Below are 24,971 nucleotides of genomic sequence, written 5' to 3' on the forward strand. Positions count from 1 at the left end.
CACTTCCGTACAAGCTATAGAGTGCACCATATGGCTCAAAGAGGTGCATGTTTCTGACCCTTAATCTGCCCCTGACCCTAATGTGACTGCATGGTGACGCAGGTCCAGAGGATATTCGCAGGGTTAGTAACAGGCTTGGGCTTGGCATGCAAAGGCCCTTCGGGAATTTCATTGCTTGATGGTCACCCATTGGCCATCACGTGAACTGCACTAAGTGCTCTGAGGATGGTTAAGTGCTGCATGCAGCATTAAGGGAAAAGGGCATCAAGGTTGAGCAGGGTGAGGAGGAGGACATCGGTGTTCACATGAAGCGTATCTCAGCAAATTTTACAAAATGCAGAAAGAATTATTAAACTGATATTTGATGATGTGTTCATTGTACTCTAGAAGAGCATAAAGTTTAGGTGACGTTGGGCTATTGTGCTAAAATGTTTGTATTTTATTAGTTTTACTGCATTTGTAACACTAAATAAATGTTATATTTCTCTGTAACACTAATCCAAGTAGATGCAGACCCAATTTCTACACTTTATAAATGTCTATGGATTGTCACTGGCCAATATGTACATAAAAATACTGGCTATTAAATGTATTAATATGTACATAAAAACATTGGTCCACAATTCTCATATTGGCACATCTCTACTATAGAATCATCATGGCAAAAATGGGCATTATCTCTAGTTAACAAAAGGAAGGACGCATTAGTGTAAGGACAAACTGTCAAACAGTTGGACATATCCCAGTGCTCCACACTTACAGACAAGCCTGGCACTTTTATAATGAGATTATAAAATCCATTGAAATCTGTGAAATCCACTGAGGGACTATTTTGCTGGACCGTCCTTCGTTCACACGAAGCTCATTTCCTCTCTTTATTATGTGATGAGTAAAGATTTCTATGACTTGCTTTTCTATCATCTGTCGAGATTACGTCAGCGGGTCATTCTGCTGTTTTGCAGAGGGGAGGAACTCCATGATCGGAATACGCCGTCATGAACAGGGATATCCTGACGAACATTAGAAAAATCAGGAGATGTTGCCTATATTCATTTTCCAGTTCAATGCTGAATCTCAGTCGAACCTGGACGACAACAGAACCCGGTCGTCAATTTACACTAGACATGACCAGAAACAGGTGAGCTCTCAAACCTTGAGAAAAAAAAAATGCACAAGCTTCACCTGACCTTCTATGTTGCTTAGCAACTAGTTTCCATTTAAAAATTATAATACAGAAGTGAAAAAGGCCGGGGGTGAGATTACCAGTAGGGATGTTATGAGGGGAAAAAAGGCTGGGCGATAAGATGAGATCGCTAGAAACAACAAAAGTGCAACATAAATGCACACCTGCGGCCACTCTGGCATTCAACAAGGTAAAATGAGCTGGGTCCATAGGCTCATCATGACTGTATGGAACAATATAGAATGGACACTCCTCATTCTCTATGCATGCAGGCACACAGATAGTGTATTGATTTTTTTCTGCCATAAAAGGAGAACAAATAGCCTATTCATGGCTTATAGTTGATACCTCTGGCTTCCTCCTTCTTTTGAATGGAAATAACAGAGCTGTATATGGATGTCTGTCTGTAATGAACTGATGAGGATGGCTGAGGGGGGATCACAGCCATTGATGCCAGAGCTAGTGGTCAATGCGACTGGCCTGTGATCTTGTCTTGACCAAGGCCAGGGAATGACAAGGGACATGAAGCACACAGGGGAACAAGGCGAGCTATGGTGTTGTATGTAATTAAATGTGATCGAGTGATCAAAGCGACGAGCCCTGAGATGACAGACATGTATCTTAGAGAGCTCTAAACACCGTCTCCAGCGGAGGAGAGAAGTGAGTAGAGAAAGATCAAAGGTGCCTTTGCATGCTAACCTGGATTAGCAACGTGCAACTACGGACTTGGGTCACATTGGGGTAAGTGGGATCTTTCTTAACTGGAGATGTTTTTCAATACAATGCTGTGGAGAAGGTCATATCCTTCACTGATCGTACTCGAGTTCACCACAAATGGCAGAGAGGCTTGTTTTGTGGCCTGCTGAGTAGAAAACAAAACAAAGACTTCAAAAGATAGCATCCCCCCCACCCACCTCCTAAAAGAGTGAGAGAAATAAAAAGAAAAGGGGAAAAAACCTTGCATAACCCGAGTATCAGTGGGGCTTCACAAATCTCTTCCTTTCCTGCACACCAATCACAATCTCTAAGTTATTTTTCTCCCCATGCCTTGAATTTGACCCCATCAGAAGAATGACACGAATCAGAGGGGAGTGGAGAAAGGAGGCGAGTGAGAGAGCAAGATAGAGAAATCAGAGAAAGAGAGAGAGAGCTTGAGAGAGAAAGAGAGGAAACGTAAGACGGAAAGCAAAAGATAGAGATGACACAAAATTCCTTATGCAGCACAATGTTCCTGTACAGAGCTTCTTAAACGGAGGGCTTCATTACATAAAGCTGAGTGCCAAGTGGGTCAGGGCCTGCCACTCATCCTGAGCAGACGGATAAAAGATGTTTAGGCCCCATCTCTCTCTCTCTCTCTTTCTCGTTTTAAAGAGGAATAGAAAATGAAGGCCGTGTCTTCTGATCCTCGGGAAGGCAGAGAAGGCAGAGAGAAATTACAGCCGCCTGCGCAAAAACTCCATCAAACTTTCATTCGCCACCACCCATGGGACTCGTATAAAGAGTGCGAAATTGGGGAATAAAAATAACACAAGGAAGTTGCGCTGTGATACAAAGTCAATATGTATATTTATGACAACTAGAGCCTTCCCTTGTGAGCGCTCTGGTAAAATAGATAGAGAAGAAAGGTAACACAGCAGTAGGGAGTCTGAGGGAGGGACTCCATCTTCTTCTTAGTCAGCCACTGCCAAACGGCTGAAGTGCTTTTGCAGTGAATTAGGCAAGCTAGTGAGCAGAATCGTATTCCTCAACTGTTAAGACATAACTAAATGTATAATAGTCATACAAAGCTGACTTCTGTCCCTCTTTAAACAAATGCTTAAAAGATCTCAGACTTCTTTTGACTCATAATGCCACAGTTAACTGACCAGTGCTTTGACAATAAATGTGTCTTTTCACAGCAAACGTTATGTTTCAGAACGCTGGTAAAAATCTCATTTAAATCTCATTTAATCTCTTATTTAACCTAATTAATTTAGACTAGAGTTTAAATTCTAGACAACACCGAATTGTCAGCTTAAAGTGCTACAATACCAAGCCTACCAAACACTACAGACCTTTTTTCACTGCATATTCAAAAACAAACTGACTCAAATGTGGACCAGTGGAACCCAGTTTAAGTTCTACACTCTTAAAAAAGATGGTTCTTCAAAGGTTCTTTAGTAAAGAAAATGTTTCTATACAGAATCATGAACACTCAAAGGACCCTTTGCGTGATTAGAGGCTTCTTTGCATCACAAAGGGGTTCTTCAGATTGATGGAGAATGTGCAGTAGATGGTTCTATATAGTACCTTTTCAAAAAGGGTTCTATATAGCACTAAAATGAGTTTGTCTATTGTTTCAAGTTTGAAATCATAAGAATAGAATAACTCTTTCATGATGCAAATAACCCTTTCAGCATGCAAAATGTTCTTTGAGCGTTCATGGTTCTATATATAACTATTTTCTTCATTAAACAACCCTTGAAGAACCATGTTTTTCAAGTGTATTCATTTTCCCGCTGTGTGAAAGGCAGCTGGAACCACCATAATAACTGTGATCAACACTTGAATTGTCTTTTTGGTCATTTTATGCCACTGTAAAGTGTCAAGTTTGGTTAATTAGTTACTTTGCTTGCTAGTTACTCATTTACTGGCTAATATAAAGTAATATACTGCACTTTCTGTGCTCACACACTTACAAAAATGTCTACATTTACACAGAATCATATCGGGAATCAAATAAAGCTGTTATTTTTCTCTGTCCAGTATGAAAACATGAGCAAAAACTGGGTTCTGTGGCAGCTTGCATAAAGAATTTGCTAAAGAGCAAAGAAATTGCTCAATTGCTGATGGATTCAGCTGCAACTCCCTCAAGTACCACAAAACTGGAACTTTAGATCCTGGACCAATTGTCAGTGGCATCGCTGGGCCAGGTTTAGGGGGTCTTCAGCCCCCACCAAAATGAGACTACATTACTAGTTCAAACTCATGAATAATACTTCGCATTTGTTCTTCATTATTCAACTCTGCCATCGTTTTTCACAATATACTGTGATGGCAGGGCGCAAACTGGGAAGGCACTGCTGGTGCCCTAATCCACCTCTGCGTCAGCAGTACTACCACAGATTTTTAACATAACCACAAGTAAACACCTCTGCTGTTTAGCAAAGGAGAACAGTGTAAAACTGAGTCAGCCAATCCTATGAGATCTTATAAGTTACAAGTCAATCATATCGGCCCTGGAGGTTTCTGGTTCTACTCACTCTGCAAAGTCACACCAGTCGGCAACCACTGAAGGCGTGACAGGATTTTAGCGAAAAGCATACTAAAATAAAGATTAGGCCTTATTCAATATATAACATACAATCTGAATCAGTAAATAGTTACAGAGTGAACAGTTACAGAAGATATCTACCAGCAATATGTATTTGTGCCGACTGTGGTCAATATAGCTGGCTACTGAGTTTTTAGCCATTTGCTTGTTAGCTAGCTTTTTAGGTTCACATGAGATAAAGAAAAGGGGATAGGCCATATAGCATGAATGTCAGCTAACTGAAGAGCCAATTATTTAAGTAATTTTAAGAAATTTCACAGATTTTTGTATTTCGAAGCATTTCAAAACAATCACACCAGTATTTGCAATATATTGTTTTACTATATGATACTTGTAATTGTGGTACTACTGTTAATACTGGTGTTGTGTAGATCGTAAAGCAGTTTTACATCTATAGATGGTAAGTAAGAAGTGTCAGCTCTGTAGAAGGTGAGTAAGGTGAAATTTTTGCCAGTTCAAACAAAAAAAAACTGATTGATCCCTGAGTTTTTGTAAATTTGAGTTTAATTAAAATAACATATTACTAAACACAGGCAAGGAGAGGGAGAGAAAGAAGCTGAAGGAGACTGATAAAGCTGAAAAAGCAGGTCTGACAAAGTTTTGTGATCAAGAAGAAAACAAGTGTTCTTTAAGCTTTAAATTAAAATTAATATTGAGTTTGTAGAAATGTTACTCCCTAATTATATATTCCTTATTTCTGAAACAGAAAATTGAGAAACTATAAAATAAGTGAGAAAATATTAAAAAAATAACAGAAAATATCATTTTTATGCTGTCAAATGTCACTATGACCACGTCCCTGAGACTATTATATGGCAGCGCAACTCCAGAACAAAATCACACTCTATCTGGCTGCACAAACTGAGACTGTATCAATCTGTAATGTGTGTATTTGAATAACATGTTTAGGACTGGCAGCTTATCTAAGAGAAAGTAGAATTACCTTTGCTGGATCTGTGATCTGTGTAAGTGGTCAGATTGAGTATTTAAGTCGTAAAAGATCTGTGTTTAACACACCATGAAGAAACAGATTTACTGTGTGCCAACTTGACCAAATAGCCATTTTTTTTGATTATCACCTTTTGCTACTCTAAAGTTCATGATGAACAGACATTTTGGCGCCATTAAAAAACATCCTCCAGACCCCCTTAGTAAAGATGTAGCCCCCATATCCATAAACCTCTAGAGATGCCCCTGCCAACGCCAACGGACAGAACACAGTTCCAGTTTTCTGGTGAAAAAGGTTCTTTGTGTAATGTACGGCCTATGTTGTTGGAGCTAATTGAAACTATATCTGATCTGTCATATCAATGCGACCTATCAAACAATGAGCTGTGCACTACAACTTCTCATTAGGTCATTCTGTAAACTTTGGCCAACTTTTTTTCTTTCTTTGAAAGAAAAAACAAAAGAAAAACACTAAGTGAGGACATCAGCTTGAAGGCTACAGTCTTGTTTTTTTTTCACACTAACATAATAAAGCACACAGATCTGAATGAGCTGAACACACAAATGACAAAAAAATCTGCTGACTTACATTATTATTCTCAGTTTTTATTTGCCCTGAGCGCTTACTGTATGAAATGTAGATACCCTTGTGTGCTTCATCAGCCTTTTGATGCCATGATCTCATGCTTGATCACGGTTGACACCAAACACATTGTTCCAGGCTGGTCACGAGGTACGGCTCAGTTCACTATGGAAACGCATGGAGATAACCTCCCCCAACGTCCTGCTGAACTTTGCCATGGTAACACAGGGTGGCACATCCAGTTGGAAAAGAGTGATATTTCCTTTGATCTTACAGCTAAGCTTGTGATTTTGAGAGGTGAAAAACAGGCTGGAAAAATAAAAAAGGTCACAAAGTTGAGCCAGTCTGCATTTCCTGGGGAAATGTGACTGAGGGCACCGACATCCATCAGGTGCACCTGAATCCTGGGAGTGGAGGAATAAGTGAAGGTATGTCACGGTCAGTCAACTAGTAGCCTTTAATAGAGTCAGTGGTACACGGACTGGGCAGTCAATAGCACGTGGAGCAACTCTGTTGGTAAAATATGGTAATGGAACTCTATTGAGTCAGCAGTACATGGACCAATGACTTTCCATTGTGCACAAAACATGGCCCAATGGAGTTCTATGTAGTCACTGACATGGACCAATGAAGTTACACAAGTGCTCCCGGAGCCATTGTACAAACATGTCTCTATTAGTGCCTTCACGGCAAGCCGTGCAGCAGTTAGCAGTAGGCTAAAATCACTGTAATACTACTTTCATATTCTCCACTTTCTGAGCCAAATGATAAAAATTACACATTTCTTTTTAGAAGACTTTCATTAGCTTGAAACAGAGTTTATTGAAAAAGAATCCACTTTTAACCACCAAAGGCTGAGAAAAAAGCCCCCCCCCCAAAAAAAAGATGAAGCTTGAATAAATCAGCTGACAAAAATCTTGCTTTAGATCAAAGGAGGCTCTTTTTTCTTAAGTTCTCCGCTCTGTTCTTCTCATTGTAAATAAAATTAGGGTTAATTACTTGTCTGTGTTCAGATCCTTGTAGTGGTGCGGGACAGATAATTACAGTTCAGGTACACATTAACTTACTTTTGTTAACAATTAATCACTGTTTACGTTCAGGGCGCTCTCCTCTTTGTAATTAATAATCGGGTCCAGCAATGAGTAATAACCATCTTCCTCAGGTAGAGCAAATGGAGGACTGAACAAGGGGCTCATCTCTCTACATTAAAAGACAGCGGAAAGGCACGAAGCAAAGCTGTTACTGGGTGTAGGTCCATGTGGGATAAAGTGAGAAAACCGAAAGAGCTGAGGTGTAGGTACATGTGTGAGGAGTATGTGTGATTTTAATGTGTGAAGATGTTCAGGGCTTGCTATAGGTAGGGGTGGAAAGCAGAAGAGCATTTCAGAAGGAGAGAGTTTATGTGAAAAGAAGAGAGTATTATGTGGGACAGCTCTATGATTCATTCTTTAGAGCTAGTTTACAGCTCCTACTAGGTGCATAAAAATGAAGGTGTAGGTTCAACTGAATCACATTCGGAATGTCAGAATTGTAATCGATTCTAATAATATTCAATATGCATTTATGAACAAATAACTATGCATTTGTTACAAGCAGAATTAAGTACTGTAATGCACTTTTTAGTGGGCTTCCCTTAAAACTTCTACAAAATGCAGCAGCTAATGAAAACAAGAGATAGAGCACGTATCACCCCTTTTTTAAAGAAACATTCTGTATATATGTATCTTTCAGGATAGATTTTAAAGTTCTTTTATTTGTTTTTAAAGCTCTAAACACCCTAGTACCTGTGTACTTCACCAATGTACTAAGCCTTTTGCTCGAATTTGGATGCACTGGGTGCACTGTGACGTGTGTAATCTATAAAACTGGAATACAAGCCTAAACAAGCAATTTATAGGCTGTGTGCTTCATTTAACAAAAAAACATTATCTTCCTCATGCATATGCATTTGAGGAAGGGCTGAACAAAACATGGGAGGATTGTTTAAAAAGTAGGTGTGGCTGATTACAAATTCTGCTTAATTTACTAGTTTGAGCAACTCATAGCAGCCAGTTAGTATAAATGCTGCTTGGCTTTTTAAAACCAGGTGCAAATTGCGTTACGGTCTCAAAAGACGGCAGCCGACAGCAGAGCCTCGAAGACGTGCTGAAAGAACATTTACCATCAGAATAACACTGCTTAAACTCTCGGGAGCAGATGTACATGCCTGAGAAAAATATGCCGAAAAATATGCTGTGATGCTGCCGCAATATGCATGTGCAGTCCATGCTGTGATTTCACAAACTCTATGTTCTTAGCCTGAAGAAAATTACATCACTGTAGAACATTTTGTTGGAAAAGAACTTCATTAACGCTGCTGAACTTTCATTTTCTGTTCTGTCTCGAACTTGTTGATGGGACCATTATTTCACTGCGGCTTTTAAACCATGCACTTTTTAATCCCTGCATACAGTTGCCGTGATAAGCTGCAATCACAAACAGTAAATTAATGTCAACTGCAGAAGCATTTTGAGCCACTGCAGTTGCAATCAAGGCACTTTTTGTGCTGCGCCTGTGCCTCTTTAGTACTTCTCAGTGTCTCTATTTATTTCCAACACATGACTGTAGTTCTGGAGATATTGGCCTTCTGCAAATACTCTGTGTACATTATTGTCTGATATGACCCTTCAAACTGTGGAACTCTACTTTTTTACAATTACGCAGTCAAGTTTGCACACTTAGGAAACACTTGAAAATGAACCTTTTTAACCTAGCTTTTCTTTTTTGATGCATGCCAATTTAATTTATTGTTTCACTTTATCTTGTTATTTCTGTTATTTTACCTTACTGTATTTTATTACTATTTTTTGTCATGTTTTTGCTTTTATGTTTTTAAACTTACTGTTTCATTGTAAAACTACTACATGTATGAACGGTAGGGGTGGTGGATACGGCAAAATGTAACATGATCCTTCAACACATTTTCTTGATGCACAATATGCATCATGATGTTTAGTTTTTCTGAAGTTTGATAAATTGAAACAGGCAAAAACATATATTTATTTAAAAACAACAAATCAAATATTTTTATTCAGTATTTCACAGACTGTGTTGAACTACATCTAATTAAACAGGCCTAATTATTCTCTCTTTGTAAAGGAATATGCAGTTGGCCAAATACTGAAATCTTGATGTCCACGATATGCTCAGAGAAACAAACTGCAACAATCAAATATATTGGGTTTTTTTTGTCTATATTTCACTTTTTTTTTAAAAAAAAAATGAAGAATTTTGAATTGTACCATAAAAATCAAATCAAATAATGGTGAAATTTCAAAATGTGTCGTTTCCCCACCACCAGGTTCCGAAACATGAAAAAACACACACACAGTCCACAGCAGTCCTCAACTGGCACTGCGGTCATTTGTATATCATCCAGTAAAGCAGGCCAGGCCTCCTCCATAGCTAAGCTTGCGGGTTTGTGTAGGCTGCTGGCTATGTGTACTGGACTGTGTTGCAGGTCAGTCTGGGCGGTAGACTCAGTCACTCCAGCGCTGCCAGGCCAGGGGGCTTTTCAGCACATTTGTTCTGGTTTATCTGCATATTTCGGCTGGCTTCAGTGTGCTCCTAACTGATAAAATTCTGCCAGTCTTTTCCAGCTTCGCCAGAGCTGAGGCACACTGACCTTCTCCTGAAGACTCCCTTTCAATAGAAAAGAGGCTTAGGAAAGAAAAAGAAAACAGGAAAAATGCTAGCCAGGCAGGTGGGGAAAGGGTCCAAGTTTTATCATGTAAGAAACAAAAAAACAGAGATGTCAGAATATGACACACACACACACACACAGACCCATATAGGTATGCTGGTACCAACGTAGCTTCACAGATGATTAAGTGCAACAGACAGGCTTGTCTCCACCTTGCTATACTGCACAGGTCCAAGTCCAACCAGCATACAAAATGCCACCATCAGAAACACCCCACACATCGTAATAGGTGTGTGAAAAACACTACCCGACTGCCCACATATACAGTGAGTCTGCCTGACCACAGTCTGTCTACCCTGCCTTTCAAACAATCTGGAGGATCACAGAACAACTATTTTCATAGTCCTTAAATTTTGGCATCTATGTTTCTTTTCTTTTCATTTTTTTGTCTGTTTCTAATCAAGTGGCACTCAATCACATCTCAGTGTAAGGCCCTGCACCATAAAGCGCTGAATAGGAAATGGTCAAAACCACAAGACAGAGCTTTAATCAGACATAAAATTTGGTCCAATCACCAGCTCAAGAACTTTCTTTCCAATTCTGATTCAGCCCGAACCATGTCATCAAGTTTTGATTCTGAACCCAACTCAAACCTGACAAAATTTTGTCTAAACCCGACTACAAACCACATCATCAGCTTTTGAGTCTGAACCCAACACGAACTTAAAGTTTTGTCTGGACCCCAACCTGACCTGAAAGACTTCAGCAAATTTTTTGTCCGAAAATGGTCCAGCAAAATTCTGTACGAAAATTACCAAACCAGCCCACTATCGCCAAAAGTTCCATATTAATTTCTACCATATTGAAAATATAAAATACATAATGCATTAAAATATTTTGGTTCAAATAAATATAAACATCCTTTTGGCTGCACTAAACTGTACTCTCCTGAACCAATTCACTGTTTTATTTCCCACTCATGCATTTTCCCACTAGCGTGGGCTTCATGGACCAATTTGGCACAACCAAATTCTGTCAACAACATGAGTGTATGACTCCAGAATATTCAGCTTATAAATGTTTCAGGTAATTAAAGTACAGAGAAAGAAAAAAGCAAGAACAACTAAAGCAGTGGGAAATGAGTGTAAAATATGTTCATAGTGTGAGGTGGGCCCTGAGACCCCTAATGTGTAATCTAAACCCAACTCTAGCCAACATGTGCTTGAGAAATGACATTTAAAACTGACTAAATGTTTAAAACACTTTTACACAACTGTTTGCAAGACAAAAGTATGATTTTAGGAATACTTTTTAAAAATACATGCAGTTTAAATGTCCCTTCTGTCAAAAGTTCTACGTCAAACTAGCTAAATAAAACTCGACCTAACAACAATTCCAGAAAAGCATGGAAATTGTATATATGTTTCCATAAAAAAAAATCTGTATAATTTTGCTTTCCACCCCATCACGTCTTATTTACAACTTATTTAATGTTAGAAATAAGGTACTAATGTAATGTACTGTATTTATTGTATTATTTGATCTTAAGAAATATGATAATTGAGAACTGTCAATCATATCTGACAATTTATAGTTGGGAAATGACATCAGGACATCAGTTAAAATGTCTGGACTCAATTTTTGACCATATTAAATTACATGGGCTGATGTTATTTTTGGATTTTTTAGCTCCTTAAAATCACTACTGTCACAATGTTAGAAATGTTATATTTTTATTTTATATTTATTACTTTTATACTTGCAAAGAGACCGCCTAATACTCGTTTTTTATTCAAACAGGTGCATATTACAATCATAATATTGATGTTATTTACCGCTAAATCAGCAGTGGAAGAAACATTCTGTCGAAAAAACTGACCTATGATTGGCTTGGTTGCCGCTTCCCATATAAACAGAATTGTTGGTAGAGGGGCAAGTGAGGGAGAAAAGCACTGAGCTCAGAGAAAAGAATGACATCATCCGGGCTCTGCAATGCTTCAGTGTAAACACAAATGTACACGGGTATGATGCTTTCAACTGAGGTCACGAACAAGGAAAAAGTTGACATAGTTCAGCGCTGGCACAGGCGGATTATCCCCGGCCCACCCACGACACAGGAGAGGGCCCCAAATCCTGATTACGCTGTGATAATATCAATAGCTCAGCACAAGTTAAAAAGGTGAAGCGATGTTTAACTCTTATGATAGGCCATGCAGGGAGCATGAAGGCAAGCAGAGTGGCAGAGCATAAAGCCCTCATCTGTCTGAGTGGGGATGAGGGACAGGGCAGTCTAATCACCTCCAACCGCCACCACCCTGCTCCGGATTACACACTACAGCTGTAATCCTGAATTGTGGACACGCTCGCTGGATTCACTGCATAAAACAACAAAGGCCAAGTGAGGCCACCGTACTTAAAAAAAAAAAAAACTTAAGTAGGAAGAATTTAAGACTGAATTTTGTTATACTGCGCATTCATTGTTCAATAAATCTATATAATCCGACAAATGTGATGCCCTCGCTGTTTTACTGAACATCTAGATCGGATTGGGGTGGGGAGCTGAGGGCCAGGAAGTTTGGTGACTCCCTGCTATAATATACCAACTAGACCTACTGAGTTGAGTCAGGTGTGTTTGACTAGGAAAATCCCCAAACTGTGCTGGAATCTGGACCTCCAGGACCAGAGTTCCCCACCCTTAATCTAGAGCATGTGTGCCACATGATGAGTTATGGGGAAATGTGAGCAGTGGAGTCCAGGGATGCCCTGATCCAGTCTGAAAGTTTTGGTATTTGAGAATTTTAATGAAATGATATTGGTTAAATTGTTTGTAAAAGATCTTCACCTCAGGGACCACATAGTTGCCATAAATGGACACTATCCACAGTGCAGTGTAGTGCCTTTTCAAAAATTAACAAGTGGTTTAAATATCTGCAGTGTAGAGGTCAGTGTTTCAACTGTGGTTAAGCTAGCTGCCAGTTGCAATTTTGAGGCAGTCAAAAAAGCAATTCCTTACAAATTACTATTTACTTTTATTTACAAAATGTAATGGCATTACTTAGTACTGCTTAGAAAAAAGTTACCTCACTACTCATTAATTTACGTTTATATTATTCTGTAAAAGCTGTTCAAATGTTTACTGGACTAAGAGTACTAAGTGGAAAGTACAAGGTATGAAACGAAACAACAAAACAAACAAAAAAAAGTCTTATTAGTAATGTGTTTAGAAAAATGTCCAATTACAGTAAACAAATAAAAGGCATGTGACGGTTATGCTTGATTAAAATTTAGCTGACACTTCAGAAACCCAAAAACTAGTCAGTAGAAAAGAAACAGTTCAAAAATAGCTTTTACAGAGTTTACAGGGCTGTTCCTGAAAGATAATCAAGTCTGGCCTGCTTAGCGTTTTGGATGTCTCTGTTCTTCAGTATGGGGATCCTTTCCACCACTTTCACATTAGCAGGATTAGATGCTTTGACAGATTGTTCAGCAAGTTCAGAGCAGTGTTAAATTTCCCCCCTGTGCTAATGCTGCACTAATCACATCCACAATCATTCACAAGTTGCACGGTCAACTGGGCACAAACTATCTATAAGGACCAGTTTGAATAAAACATATAGAAATTGTTTTAAATGCACTGCATGAAATTAATAATATTCTTTTTTAAACAGATGAGCAATGCAAATAGCTCAATTTTCATTAAGTCTGTAACTGGATGTGATTAAAATTATTTAAACTATCATGTGTTACACTATTTTGTTAGAGGAAAAGTGCAAGCATTACTGCAAAGCAGAATGCTGTACCACGTTACTCCCAACACTGTCCGATTTTTGAAACATAGTTGAATTAGTCACATGTAAAATGTGAATGTACAGCTCTGCACACACGTTTAGTTAAAAAGCAAACTATTTTTTATTACAGCATTTTGATGCAATAGTGAGTTATTTGTGAAAATACACATGCAAGTTTTGGATTTGGTGTCCAGTAGATACTCAATAGCACAGGATCGAGATTGGGAGCAACATCCTTGATCGAGACATGCCTAGAGAACACACATACCTGCTGAAAGGCGAAGGCAGTCAGGGAGCATGGGGTCCACCACTGTGTCTAGAGGCTCTGAGCTCGACACCCAGTTACAGCAGCGCTACAAAGGTAGGAAATACAGACAGAGAAAAAGAAACAAAAGAACAAGCAATTAGGATACTTTGCAACATGGTGACAGTTGTGTTTGTTGGTCAGGAGCGCCTGGACACGCCCCTGCTGCCGCTTTACTATTTGAGTGATCGTGGCAGTGACCTTAGTGACCCCCCTGCACTCGCCATCAACCCTGTTACTGAGACACAGGCCTCTTTTGTTCTTTATCTCTCTTCATTAAGGACCTTTTGCCCATAGACACAGTAAGCTTAATTAGACGAGCAACTCAAAAATTCACATCGAAGACTGGGGGTAGTGGAATTAGAGCACATTTTGACTTTCTTTATGCTACGTTTTAAATAAGGGTTCTAGTCCTAAAAGTTACGCATGCACATCCCTTTAAGTGCAAAAAGTGCAGTAGGAACTACTGACTTGTACTAATTTTTACATTGTCATCCATGTGGAGGAAAGGATGGTTTCAGTGGTTCAATATTTATTTAGTTATTCTTCCACAATACACAATGCACAATATGTATTACAATATTTTGTTTTTTGAGGATTGATGCTTACACAATGTTCAACTGGAACAGGCACAATACATAAGCAAAAAATTCCAGGTACATTTTAAAAATGCTACCCATAACACTTTTTTTAATGTTTCACACACTGCTAACCACAACATCAATTTAAACACAACCGATCATGCTCTCATATGATGCAACTTTGTTATCTCCTGACAACAAGGCAACACCTTAGAGATTGGTCGCAAAAGCTGTTGGTGAGCGTCAGTGGCTGACTGACCATAGTTTGTGCCCTGCATTGTTAGCCCTAGTCGGTTCTCACCAGCGCTGTTTTGACTGATCAACCATGTTAAATCAGCAACGGCGGTCAGCCGTAAGAGAGGCCTATGAATCAGTGCATGAGGAGAGAGACAAAAGAAAGTAAACTGAGCTAAAAGAACTCTTGAGAGGGCACACACACCAGGACAAGTAGCAGAGTTTTATCACTACTGACTGGCAGTTCAACTAGCTTTGCAACTCAAAATCGAATGTCCAAATTTTGAAAAGAACAAAATTTGAATATCATTTTTCCAGTAAAGAAATATTTAATATTGTTATAAATAAACAGACACACAAGAGTTCCAAAGGGGCTCTGATAACAATTTGTCATATAATTATGAACGTGTCAACATTTTATTTTACTATATAATATACAGACATTTATTTTTAAGTAGCCCTTGCCACCCACCCAGCTCTGAGATAACTTTACATTCGGAGGTACTTTCACATTCATTCATGTTTAGCTTAAACATGAACATTTAAAGCTTGTAAGGCATTTGATTAATATGTTTACTTCGTATGTTGTAGTTTTACAGTCAGTTCTTGCTATAGAGCAGAGGTGAAGAACTGAAGGCCAGAGTTCAGCACAATTTGGTGATTCCCCTGCTCTAGCACATGATGTAAACCAGGTAATTAACTGATGAGTTGAATCAGGTGTGCTTGAGCAGGAAAATCAACAAACTGTGCAGAAATCTGGCCCCCCATCCCTGCTATAGAGACTTGTTCCCTTTCACGCAGTCACATTAATTACAAGTCAGCTAGTCATCAGCTGTAGACTTTGCTGTGTGTTTGAGTGCAACTTTTCACAAGAGGCAATTGTGAGCTAATGGAAGGCGACTATCAGTCGGTTTTATTTGGTGTTACTTCTCTCTCGATGGCTTGGTGTGTCTTGTCTCTTAGACTTGCTTTTAATAAAATGTGTAGTTGGTCAATGTTCTTTATATACTGACAATGACCAAAAAATATTCAGAAAAGCTTTGCATAATATCATATCGTCATATCATGAACCCATGCTTTTAGTACTCATCAAATAGGACTTAGAAAATTACTTACATATGTATCCACTGGATATATTTATGCATATTCTTAAGACGGGGAAAATGTTAAAAAGACATAAATAGATCTGAGCACACGTCTGAAAACCACTTTGTAAGTATGGCAAAAACTTTGTAATTAAGCAAGAAGGAAACAGGACCATCCGAGAAACAGATAAATACAGCATTCATATTATGGACAGTATGGCAAGTGTCTTTCTGTTTAGATGGGATGCAGCGTGGAAGAAAAAGAGGTTCCAAAGGAATGCATGGAAAAGAAGGTTCTGGAGATAAGATAAAAAAAGAAAGTTCAATAGAAGAGAGAAATGTAAACGAGATTAGCATGTTGCAGCTGGCGGCCTTGTGAAGCACTGCTTATCTGAGCTTGTTTACTTTTGCAGACACTGCTCTGTCAGCCATTACAGCACCCCCCCCACCCGACTGAGCTGCGACCCGGCCTCACCGTGACTCTGATTCACACACACACACACACACACACACGCAAAGCACTATCTAACCCGACGACCCCCCAGCCTTTACTCCCAAAACTACCCTCCCGTGACAAATAAAGACCAGTCCCATCGCCCTGGACACCCCACAACACACATCCTCTCTCACACTCACTCACGCACACGCCTCTCTGGACACATGACAGAACCCCAGGTCACATCACACCTCAGCCTGTCAACCTCGCTCACCCCTTGAGCCCTGTGCCACCCCAGGGGTCATCAGACACCACACCACAGCACAGCCTCCACCCACCCAAGACCAGCGTCATCCCAGTGTGCGTGAGAGAGATAGCGTGTGTGTGTATAAGTGCAAGGTGGCCATAGTGGGGCTATAGCCTGGCAATGTTCTTTTGTTTCTTCTAGACTTGCTGTCCTTGCCATTCACCCAGTCACTGACATAACCACCGGCTCATATTTGACAACGTTGGTAAGTTAATGTTAATCGATGATACAAATCCATAGTACACCATTAGTGTGAAGAAGGAAGCGCCTGCTGAAGTTCTGTGGGATATTAACTCGAAAGGATCTGGTGCATGACGAGAGGGTCAAACATTAGCTATTGAACCCGTACTCCCTAACGGAGAAAAACGGACAAAATCAAACTGCAAACAACATTACAAATGGGATCCCAACTTTTACAGCATGTATCTGTTTTAGTACCACCTGACTCATCCATGCTCTGACACTGCAGCAAGGTTTACAGAACGTTGGTAAAAACTCCATTCAACCTGATAACCCATACTTTGGGTACTCATCGTTGTGGCCACAGACATTTGTGTGCACATTTTTACATTTTCACATTATAAAGAATGTAAAAATCTGGAGAGCTATTTAAATGTTTCAAAAAAGCATAAGAATGCAAAAACTTTAATATTCTGACCTTGTGAGAAGGAAAAAGACCATCCAACAAACACAAAGTCAGAATTTGCGTGTTACTGAGGTTGTTTCAGAACATTAGCATTCAAATTAATGAGAAATTATAGCACAAATAATCAGATTTTGGAATACAATTCTCTAAATTAAGAGAATGTTATATCAAATGACATTTTGAATATCTGTGAAAGGTCACACTGTTAAGTTCTGTAATCAACATTAACATGATGGCAAATTACTTATATAGTCCAACATTATGTTGAGTAACTTGCATTTACAAACAAGTGTCCTGACACTAAACAACTTCTCCTTACATCAGTGGGATGCTAACGTTCTGTAATGCTTGTCCAACCTCGTAACAGCTACTACGCTGAAATAAGTATACAGCTTTTAAAACTGAGTTAACTTGAAATGTTGAGTTCACTGAACTTCCAATAATAAGTTCATAAATGTAAAACACACATTATTCTTTTGTTAATATTAAAGATCAATTAACTCAGTATTTCAGTTTAACTCAGTTATTCACCTTTTAGGTTTAAAAGCTGCATAAATTTTTACAGCTTACAAAAGAATGCATTTGTGGGCGGAGCATGGATGGGTCAATTATGCTGCAGGAATAAACTGTAATGAAACCTCTTTTCAGCATGGGTTTTACATGCTATATGACGCTAGTAGTGCAAGAAAGCTCCTCCATATTCTTCCCGCCACAGCTCCATTCCTATTCTTCTCCTGCTCATTCTTCTCCTCTAATCCTGTCAATCGTCTCCATGCCAGGCTTGGGGAGGGGGTGAAGTTGCCTGCCACTGGAATAAACAAGCATGCATTGTGTATTTTTAGAATTCCTGCTGCCCTAGTTGTGCACCATGGAGCCCAGCCACCAAACTGAGCGCTCCTTGACTGCTACATCAAGTGTCTCATTGTATATCCTTAATTCATGCCGTCTGGAAGAAGATGTCAGCTGGGATGGAAGCAAGGGGAGGAATTTCAAAGCCTCGGGTCCAGGCCAGAAAGAGAGTGGTGATGGTGGGGGGTGATGAAGAAGGAGCTTCAATAGATTTGTCAAAGCAGGCCTACTGCGTTGGGACCAGTTTAGGGCCAGCGGCGAGGGGGCCGAGGCCACTGGGTGAGACTGCAGATGGGGAGATCAGAAAAGATGACAAAGCTTTTACTAGGAGGGGATGCATCAGCATTTCAACAGGGGAGATCATGAGAGGCTGTGAATGACAGTCCGGGGGATTCGTTCACGTAATGGCATCCCAAAGGAAGCATAAGGAGTCCGGAGGTGGTGGTTAAACTCAGTAACATGTCTACATCATACTTTTACAACTGTCAGACTTATATAAGTGCGTAAGTATAGATGCATGATCAATTTAATGGGACGTTATGAGACGTCTGTTAACTCCAGCAAGCACTGATATAATCAACTCACAGTGACTCACTCGAATCACTCTAAAGTAGTTATTCACACATTATTTTTACAATGGTCACAATCTAAAATTCATCCTATGGCAGTGGACAAAGGCTATTTACTGTTCATTAATATTGTCTTAACAGCCTATCTATTATTATTTTAAATGTCTGTACTGGTCTGAGTATTAGCCAGGCATTTTTGGTCGTAACAGTTGATTAAACAATTTAACAAGCCTAATCCGCTAATGTTTAGAAGCCTTTGTTCAATTGTTTTATCTGAAACCAAGAAATTATATACAAAATAAAATTTCTGTAATGGCACAATGCTGTTAGTCAGCACTTTCAACTATTAGTTAAAGGGATCCACACCATGGAAAACTAATTTCTCTCATCTTTAAACATGTAAACATTATTTAAACAAAGTTTCATAATGCACCATTCACAACTCAGTCCATGAAGTCCAAATATGCTGCAAAAACAGCCCGTTTTGAATTTACTGTTTCTGTGATTTATCTTACATAAGTCTTAAAGGCACTTTAACAAAAACAGCCTGTTTAATTCTTAAGGCTAAAGAGGGATTGGGTAATAGTCATGCAAAAATTAACTATGACCATTTGTGTTACTTAAAACCACACAAATATTAGAAGTGGACCTCAAAGGAATAAAATCACAAAAAAGTAAGATAAGGACCCTTTAAGGCTACCATAAAAAAAGAAAAAAAAAGGGTGAATATCTGAATTTTTGAACAGTGTCTGAGAGCATGACTAGCATATGTCTTGGGCACCAAAACGTCCATGAGCACAGATTTGCAAACTACTCCTCTAAAGCAAACATCATCTCATTTCCAGCACGTCCGAACATCTTCTCGTACCGAAGCAGGCCGGGATGAAAAACGAGGAACGGCCCCAAATGAGCGATAATGGTCCTGTGCTAGGCCCATCAGCATTAATCAGGGCCAGATGGCGGCGGCGTCCCAGGCTCCTGCGGGCCACGAGACAGGGAGCTGGAGCATGGTGGGACACTAAGCACTCTCCTAATGGCCCAGTTAGAGAAGGTAAACTGCAGACAGGTGTTGGCTCCCACAGAGAGCGCTCGAGCCGACCCGCACGCCGCCATTAAGCTCCCTGTGCCTCGCCTCAGATCAAATACTTGCTGTAGAGCTGCAGCTATGGCCCGCCTGCTTCTTACCATACTGCTACGCATCCTCATGAGTAGTGTGTAGAAGATGGGGCACAATGAGAACAAGTACAGGAGGTCATGTTGCTTTTCCAAGTGTGAGTAGAATACCTATGTATTTAGTTTATGGGGAGCATTTAACAAAACTGGACTCCTGCCCAGACGTTTTGTAAGGTTAAGATAGTTAAAATATAATTAGCATAAAACATATATAATACACATGTATGTACATCTGCGTATTCTATATATAAAGAAATGATGCTAAGTAATTGCACAATAAACTACAGTTCTCAAAAGCCCCATGAAAGTTAAAGCTGTGTTTTCTTTCTAAATAAAAGTAAATAATAATTTAATAAACATGTACAAAGTATGCTCCATGAAAAACTTTCCACTGTCCAATAACAGGACAATGTATTTTGTCAAAATTCTATCCTTTTGATGTAAATTGGGTGGTCCGAACCTTGTGCAAGGTTTCCGTAAGTAATACAGTCACCATTCAGGTTGAACACTTCTTGTCCCTTCCATGCAGCTTTGACAAAACTATTTGGTCCCCCACACTCTCTCTCAGTTTGAGACTGAGAAACCTTGTAAGCGGAAGTTGACAACGCAGCAAAAGCTAACCTAGCATGCATAACTTTTTGTCGGTCATCCGTTCATTCAGTTGTCCATCCATTTGTCCAACTGGCCATGCCAGTATTCCCTGGATGCACATCCAGCTTCTTTAACTGACGTGGCCATGTAAAAGCTGGATTATGTTTTTAGAGATGAGGGATGTTAACACATATGCCCTTTAAATATTATGACCACACCCACACAGTTCTCAGATAGGTCTGTTCAGTGTTTTTTAAATCATGCTTAATTATATTTCAATCTTGTTTTTTCATTCAAGCTGTGTTGCCAGGGAAAAAAGAAGACTTCTTTGACTTCTTGCTCTGACTCTTTTGTCTTTAGCCTCTCCAGTTCAGAGAGTAGCTTGGTCCCCATGGCCTTGTCAGTATTCACCGCAATAGTTGATCTTGGATCATTCATTTCAGATATGCAATCTGGTCTGTAATTCTGATCCAGAACTAAATACAGCCAAGTCCAACACAACCTACAGCACCACTGTTAAATGACCTTTGCCAGGATGTTAAGTTACCTTGCAACAGCTGCAATCAGATCACTAATTAACTACAGAAACAACAAAAGTGAATCTATAGTGAATATTGTGAAGACCACTGGGCACACAGCAGACACCTTATTGTGTCAAGGGGTCAGGCATACACTACATGTTTACAGTATGTAGTGTACAAATTAGAGAAGTACTTATAAACTGTAGTGTTGAGGTACAGTATGGCTTTAAATGTGTGAATGGTGATGGATATAGACTTCAGCTTAGTGTACTGTATGTATGAGTTAATGTAGACTACCTTTGATTATTCTGTACATCTATCCATCGATCCACCATATATAATGTACAGTACGGTACACGTTTATTCTTACAACAGAGCTTCTCTCTACCCCCATCTCTCTTTTCTAAGCATGTCCACAGGGAGTTCTCCTACAGTATATTCCCCTTTTCTATATATCTCTGCTACCCTAGGGATTCCAATTCTGAGAGCAGCTCTGTTTATGTCTGAATCTTTAGTACTTGCCCTTCCCCCTCGGTTTCTCTCTCTCTCTCTCTCTCTCTCTGCTGGTCCTGCTGCATGACGTCACATGGCCTCCATCTGACCCATTATCTCCGTATCACCTCTCCCACTGCGGGCTGATCTCCAAATCCCTCCACCTCTCTGCACTCATCCCTCTATCCCTCCATCCCTCAGGAGGAGAGGGGGAATTACCACCTACACATGAGGAAAAAGAAGGCCTCAGGACAGGTTAGTGAAGGTGCACTATAGGCAGTCTCAGTCCCCCAGTTCCCCACCTGGGGTGCAGCCTAACCTCCACAGCCACCTGCTGACCGCCGCAGGCAGGAAGACGGCAATGGATGGGGAAGAGTCATGGCACTGATTAAAGGCTGACCTGAACTCATCTAATGCACCATCTGACAACAGCATAGGAAAGGTCTACTATTAGAGGATTAAAGTACTAAATGAACAATACTGAAGGAAAGAATGTTTCTACATGACCATTTTTCAACCTCTCTTTATCCCTCACAACAAAATAGGCCATTTGGTTATTGAGTCTTCAAGGCTGACATATGTAAATGATCTATGGACTATACGAACTGCAGAGTGTACATATTTACAAGCTTTAGTAATGTTTACATGCATCATCGAAAAATAGTTTTTAAAAAAGTTTTCCATGATATGAGCCTTTTAAACATGACTCACTTTACTGTTCAAAATAACTAAGCAAGCTTGTACACCTTAGCTTGTTCACCATCAATGTTCTGACAAATTCATAATGGTATGTTCATGGTACACATGGAATAATGTATTTGTGGGCATTTGTATGAAAAAATCAATAACTGCTTTCATCAGTCATCAGGGTCTATGCAGCTCAGGGTAATAACAATTATGAATATGAAAGGGTTAATGAAAGAGAGTGAAAGAGACCTTGCCTTTCTCTTTCATGGGGTTAGATTTAGAAGGTTATTAGGGATTTTATTGTACAGGGTAATCATCACAAATAGAAATCACTTAACATTCCAATTACGCCACCACGATTTCTCCAATGAATCAGAAATAGTACATCAAGTAGAAGAAGAAGAACATCACAACATTTAAGCTGCATTTTACTGCCTAGGGATGTGAGAGAGAGAGAGAGAGAGAGAGAGAGAGAGAGAGAGAGAGAGAAACAGAGAAACAGAGAAACAGAGAAAGTGAGTGAGAGAAAGTGAAAGACAAACCAATAGAGAACACAAAGAAAAAGAAAGAAAGAAATACAGAAAGACAGACAGAGAAAGCGAGAGCAAAAGAAGAAGAAGAGAGAGAAAAAGATAGCTAGAGAGAGAAAGTGAGCAGAGACAGACAGGAAGTGAGAGAGAGAGAGAGAGAGAGAGAGAGACAAAGAGACAGAGAGCATGAGAGAAAGAAACTAGATAAAAAATAATAGATTGATTGATTGATTGATTGATGGATTGAAAGAAAGAAAGATAGAAAGAAAGAAAGAGAAGCAGGAGAGAAAAAAAGAGAAAAAAAATAAGAAAGTAATAAAAGATATTGATGGAGAAATAGATAGATAGACAGATAAACATACATACAGCCAGAAAGAAAGAAAGAAAGTAGGAAAGAAAGAAACAAACCAACAAAGAGAAGCAGAGAAGAAATAAGTGATAATGATAGACAGACAGAAAGAAAGAAAGAAAGAAAGAAAGGAAAACTGAGAGAAGCAGGAGGGGAGAGAAGAGAGTAGAGAAAAAGGGTAAAAAATGGAAAGAGAAAGAAATATGGTAAATAAGAATAAGAGTTTGTCGTGCATGTGTGTGTGTGTGTGTGTGTGTGTGTGTGTGTGTGTGTGTTTGCATTCAGCATTTGCATCTCTGGCTCTCTTTTAGGTCTCACTGGGCACCCGCCCGCTCCAATTTATGTGCATACTGAGGTTCCCAGGTGTTGTCTGTGGACCTTAGGTCAGCAACTAAATAAAGCTAGCACACTAACAGAGCGAGCAGCGGCCTCTGGCTTTGATTTCTCATTGACATCTGACCAAACAGACAAACAAGAGCGTGGCATTAAAAACAGACTGGTGTCTCGTGACTCCGGCTGCAGAGTGGATCTGCGCGCTGCGAGTGAAATGCCACTGTTTGCATTGATACATGCAGTCAATACAGGCACAAGTGATTGTTTCTCGGGGGTTAGCCAGGCGCTCTGTGGCCACTGAGGAGAGGGGATTTGACGGAGATTGAGGGAGACGGCACAGTTTACCTCTTTGAGCCATTCTTGGATGGACCTGTTGGCCTCCTGGTGCCAGACATTGTGGACAGAGTCAGTCATGGCCACCGCACTCACACGAGACTTCACTTCATCTTCCCTCTGGATCAACTGAGAGAGAGAGAGAGAGGAGAGAGAGAGAGAACAAAAGGGCAAAGAAAATGATTATTAATCTTAATAATTGCTTTAAAAAAATTGCCAAATAAAAAAAATCTACATCTAAGAAATATCATTCCCATTTTGCAATTTCTTGTCAAATGTGTCAGTACAATTCCCTCAAACGGACACAGTTGTGAAACTCTACGCCTGTAACATATGCTAGTCATGACGGAACCCACAGCTTTGCCACAACAAAGTATGAAGCTGTAGTATTAGCTAGAAAATAGTCACCACATTAGCTTAGTTAATTACAGTAGCCATAAATACTACTTGGTCGTGATAAATGAAAGTCACATACCATTAAGAGAAAATTTATGGTGTAACTTTTTCTCAGTATTTACACTGTTAATGACACAAGCTTATTACCATTAACAATGTAAAGAACTGTCAAAAGTCAGAGAACCTTGATTTATATAATTTCCTATCAAAACAGCCATTAAGTACAAGTTATTCATCTTTTAACCTCAGATAAACGCATAAAACATTTCATAGAAATTGCACAAAAGCCCCAACGACTAAAAGGAATATCACATTTTTGATATTTAGTGTCTCCACACTTTGCCTTTATTACAGCTTACATTCCTTTTAGGAGACTATTTTCTACACCTCCGTAGTTCAATGTTAGAAGACTGTTACATTTTCTCCTTCTGACATTCCAAGTAATCCCAAACACATGCGATGATCTTGAGGTCTGGACTCAATGTGGCCAGTTCATTATTCTGAGAACAAAAGCAGCTACATTTTCTTTTTTGTGTATTTCTTTTTCTCAGTAACAGATTCTTGACCACTACACATCCTTTTAGATCCACAGCTTTAAGTTGTCTTCTCACAGTGGAAGGATGGACAGAAACACTTGTGGATTTTTTCCAGATCTGAAGCAAGAGTGGAGCTTGATTTTCCCCTCTCACTTAAAGATAAAAGCTTTAAGTACTGTTTATCTGATGGTGACAGTTTTGGTGGTCTACCAGGTCCCATTTTCTTTGCCAATTCTGATTATTATTCTATACCTTGTAATACATTTTTGAATTTCAGTTTTTTAAAGACTTTTTTTTTTGTTTGACTTTCGCCTTACTAGGTCGAGGGTGTCCAATCTTATCCATTGCTCGTCACTGATGGGTGTAGATCTGTTTGATCTTTATAGGACTCTTATTTGTAACTTCTTGACTGACTCTCAGATCATGTGTCCACATGTCTTTACATGAGTTTATGGAAATCATCTAACACTGATTTTGTCTTTTGTCCTGATAAGGGCCAACTGGGCCAAGATATATATATAT

General features: G+C 39.5%; 1 protein-coding gene across 1 annotated transcript in view; it reads right to left on the reverse strand.

Moving 5' to 3' along the window:
* Positions 1-24,971, reverse strand: part of fam172a (family with sequence similarity 172 member A) — a 233,173-nt gene that overhangs the window by 44,346 nt on the left and 163,856 nt on the right. Inside the window, exons 9-10 of the mRNA XM_036598465.1 lie at positions 23,530-23,646; positions 13,766-13,850 (exon numbers count right to left, since the gene is read on the reverse strand). Of these exons, the coding sequence (XP_036454358.1) occupies positions 13,766-13,850; positions 23,530-23,646 (202 nt within the window). The remainder of the gene's footprint in view (positions 1-13,765; positions 13,851-23,529; positions 23,647-24,971) is intronic.

Source organism: Colossoma macropomum, unplaced genomic scaffold (assembly GCF_904425465.1).
Source record: "Colossoma macropomum unplaced genomic scaffold, Colossoma_macropomum, whole genome shotgun sequence".
Classification (NCBI taxonomy): Eukaryota; Metazoa; Chordata; class Actinopteri; order Characiformes; family Serrasalmidae; genus Colossoma; species Colossoma macropomum.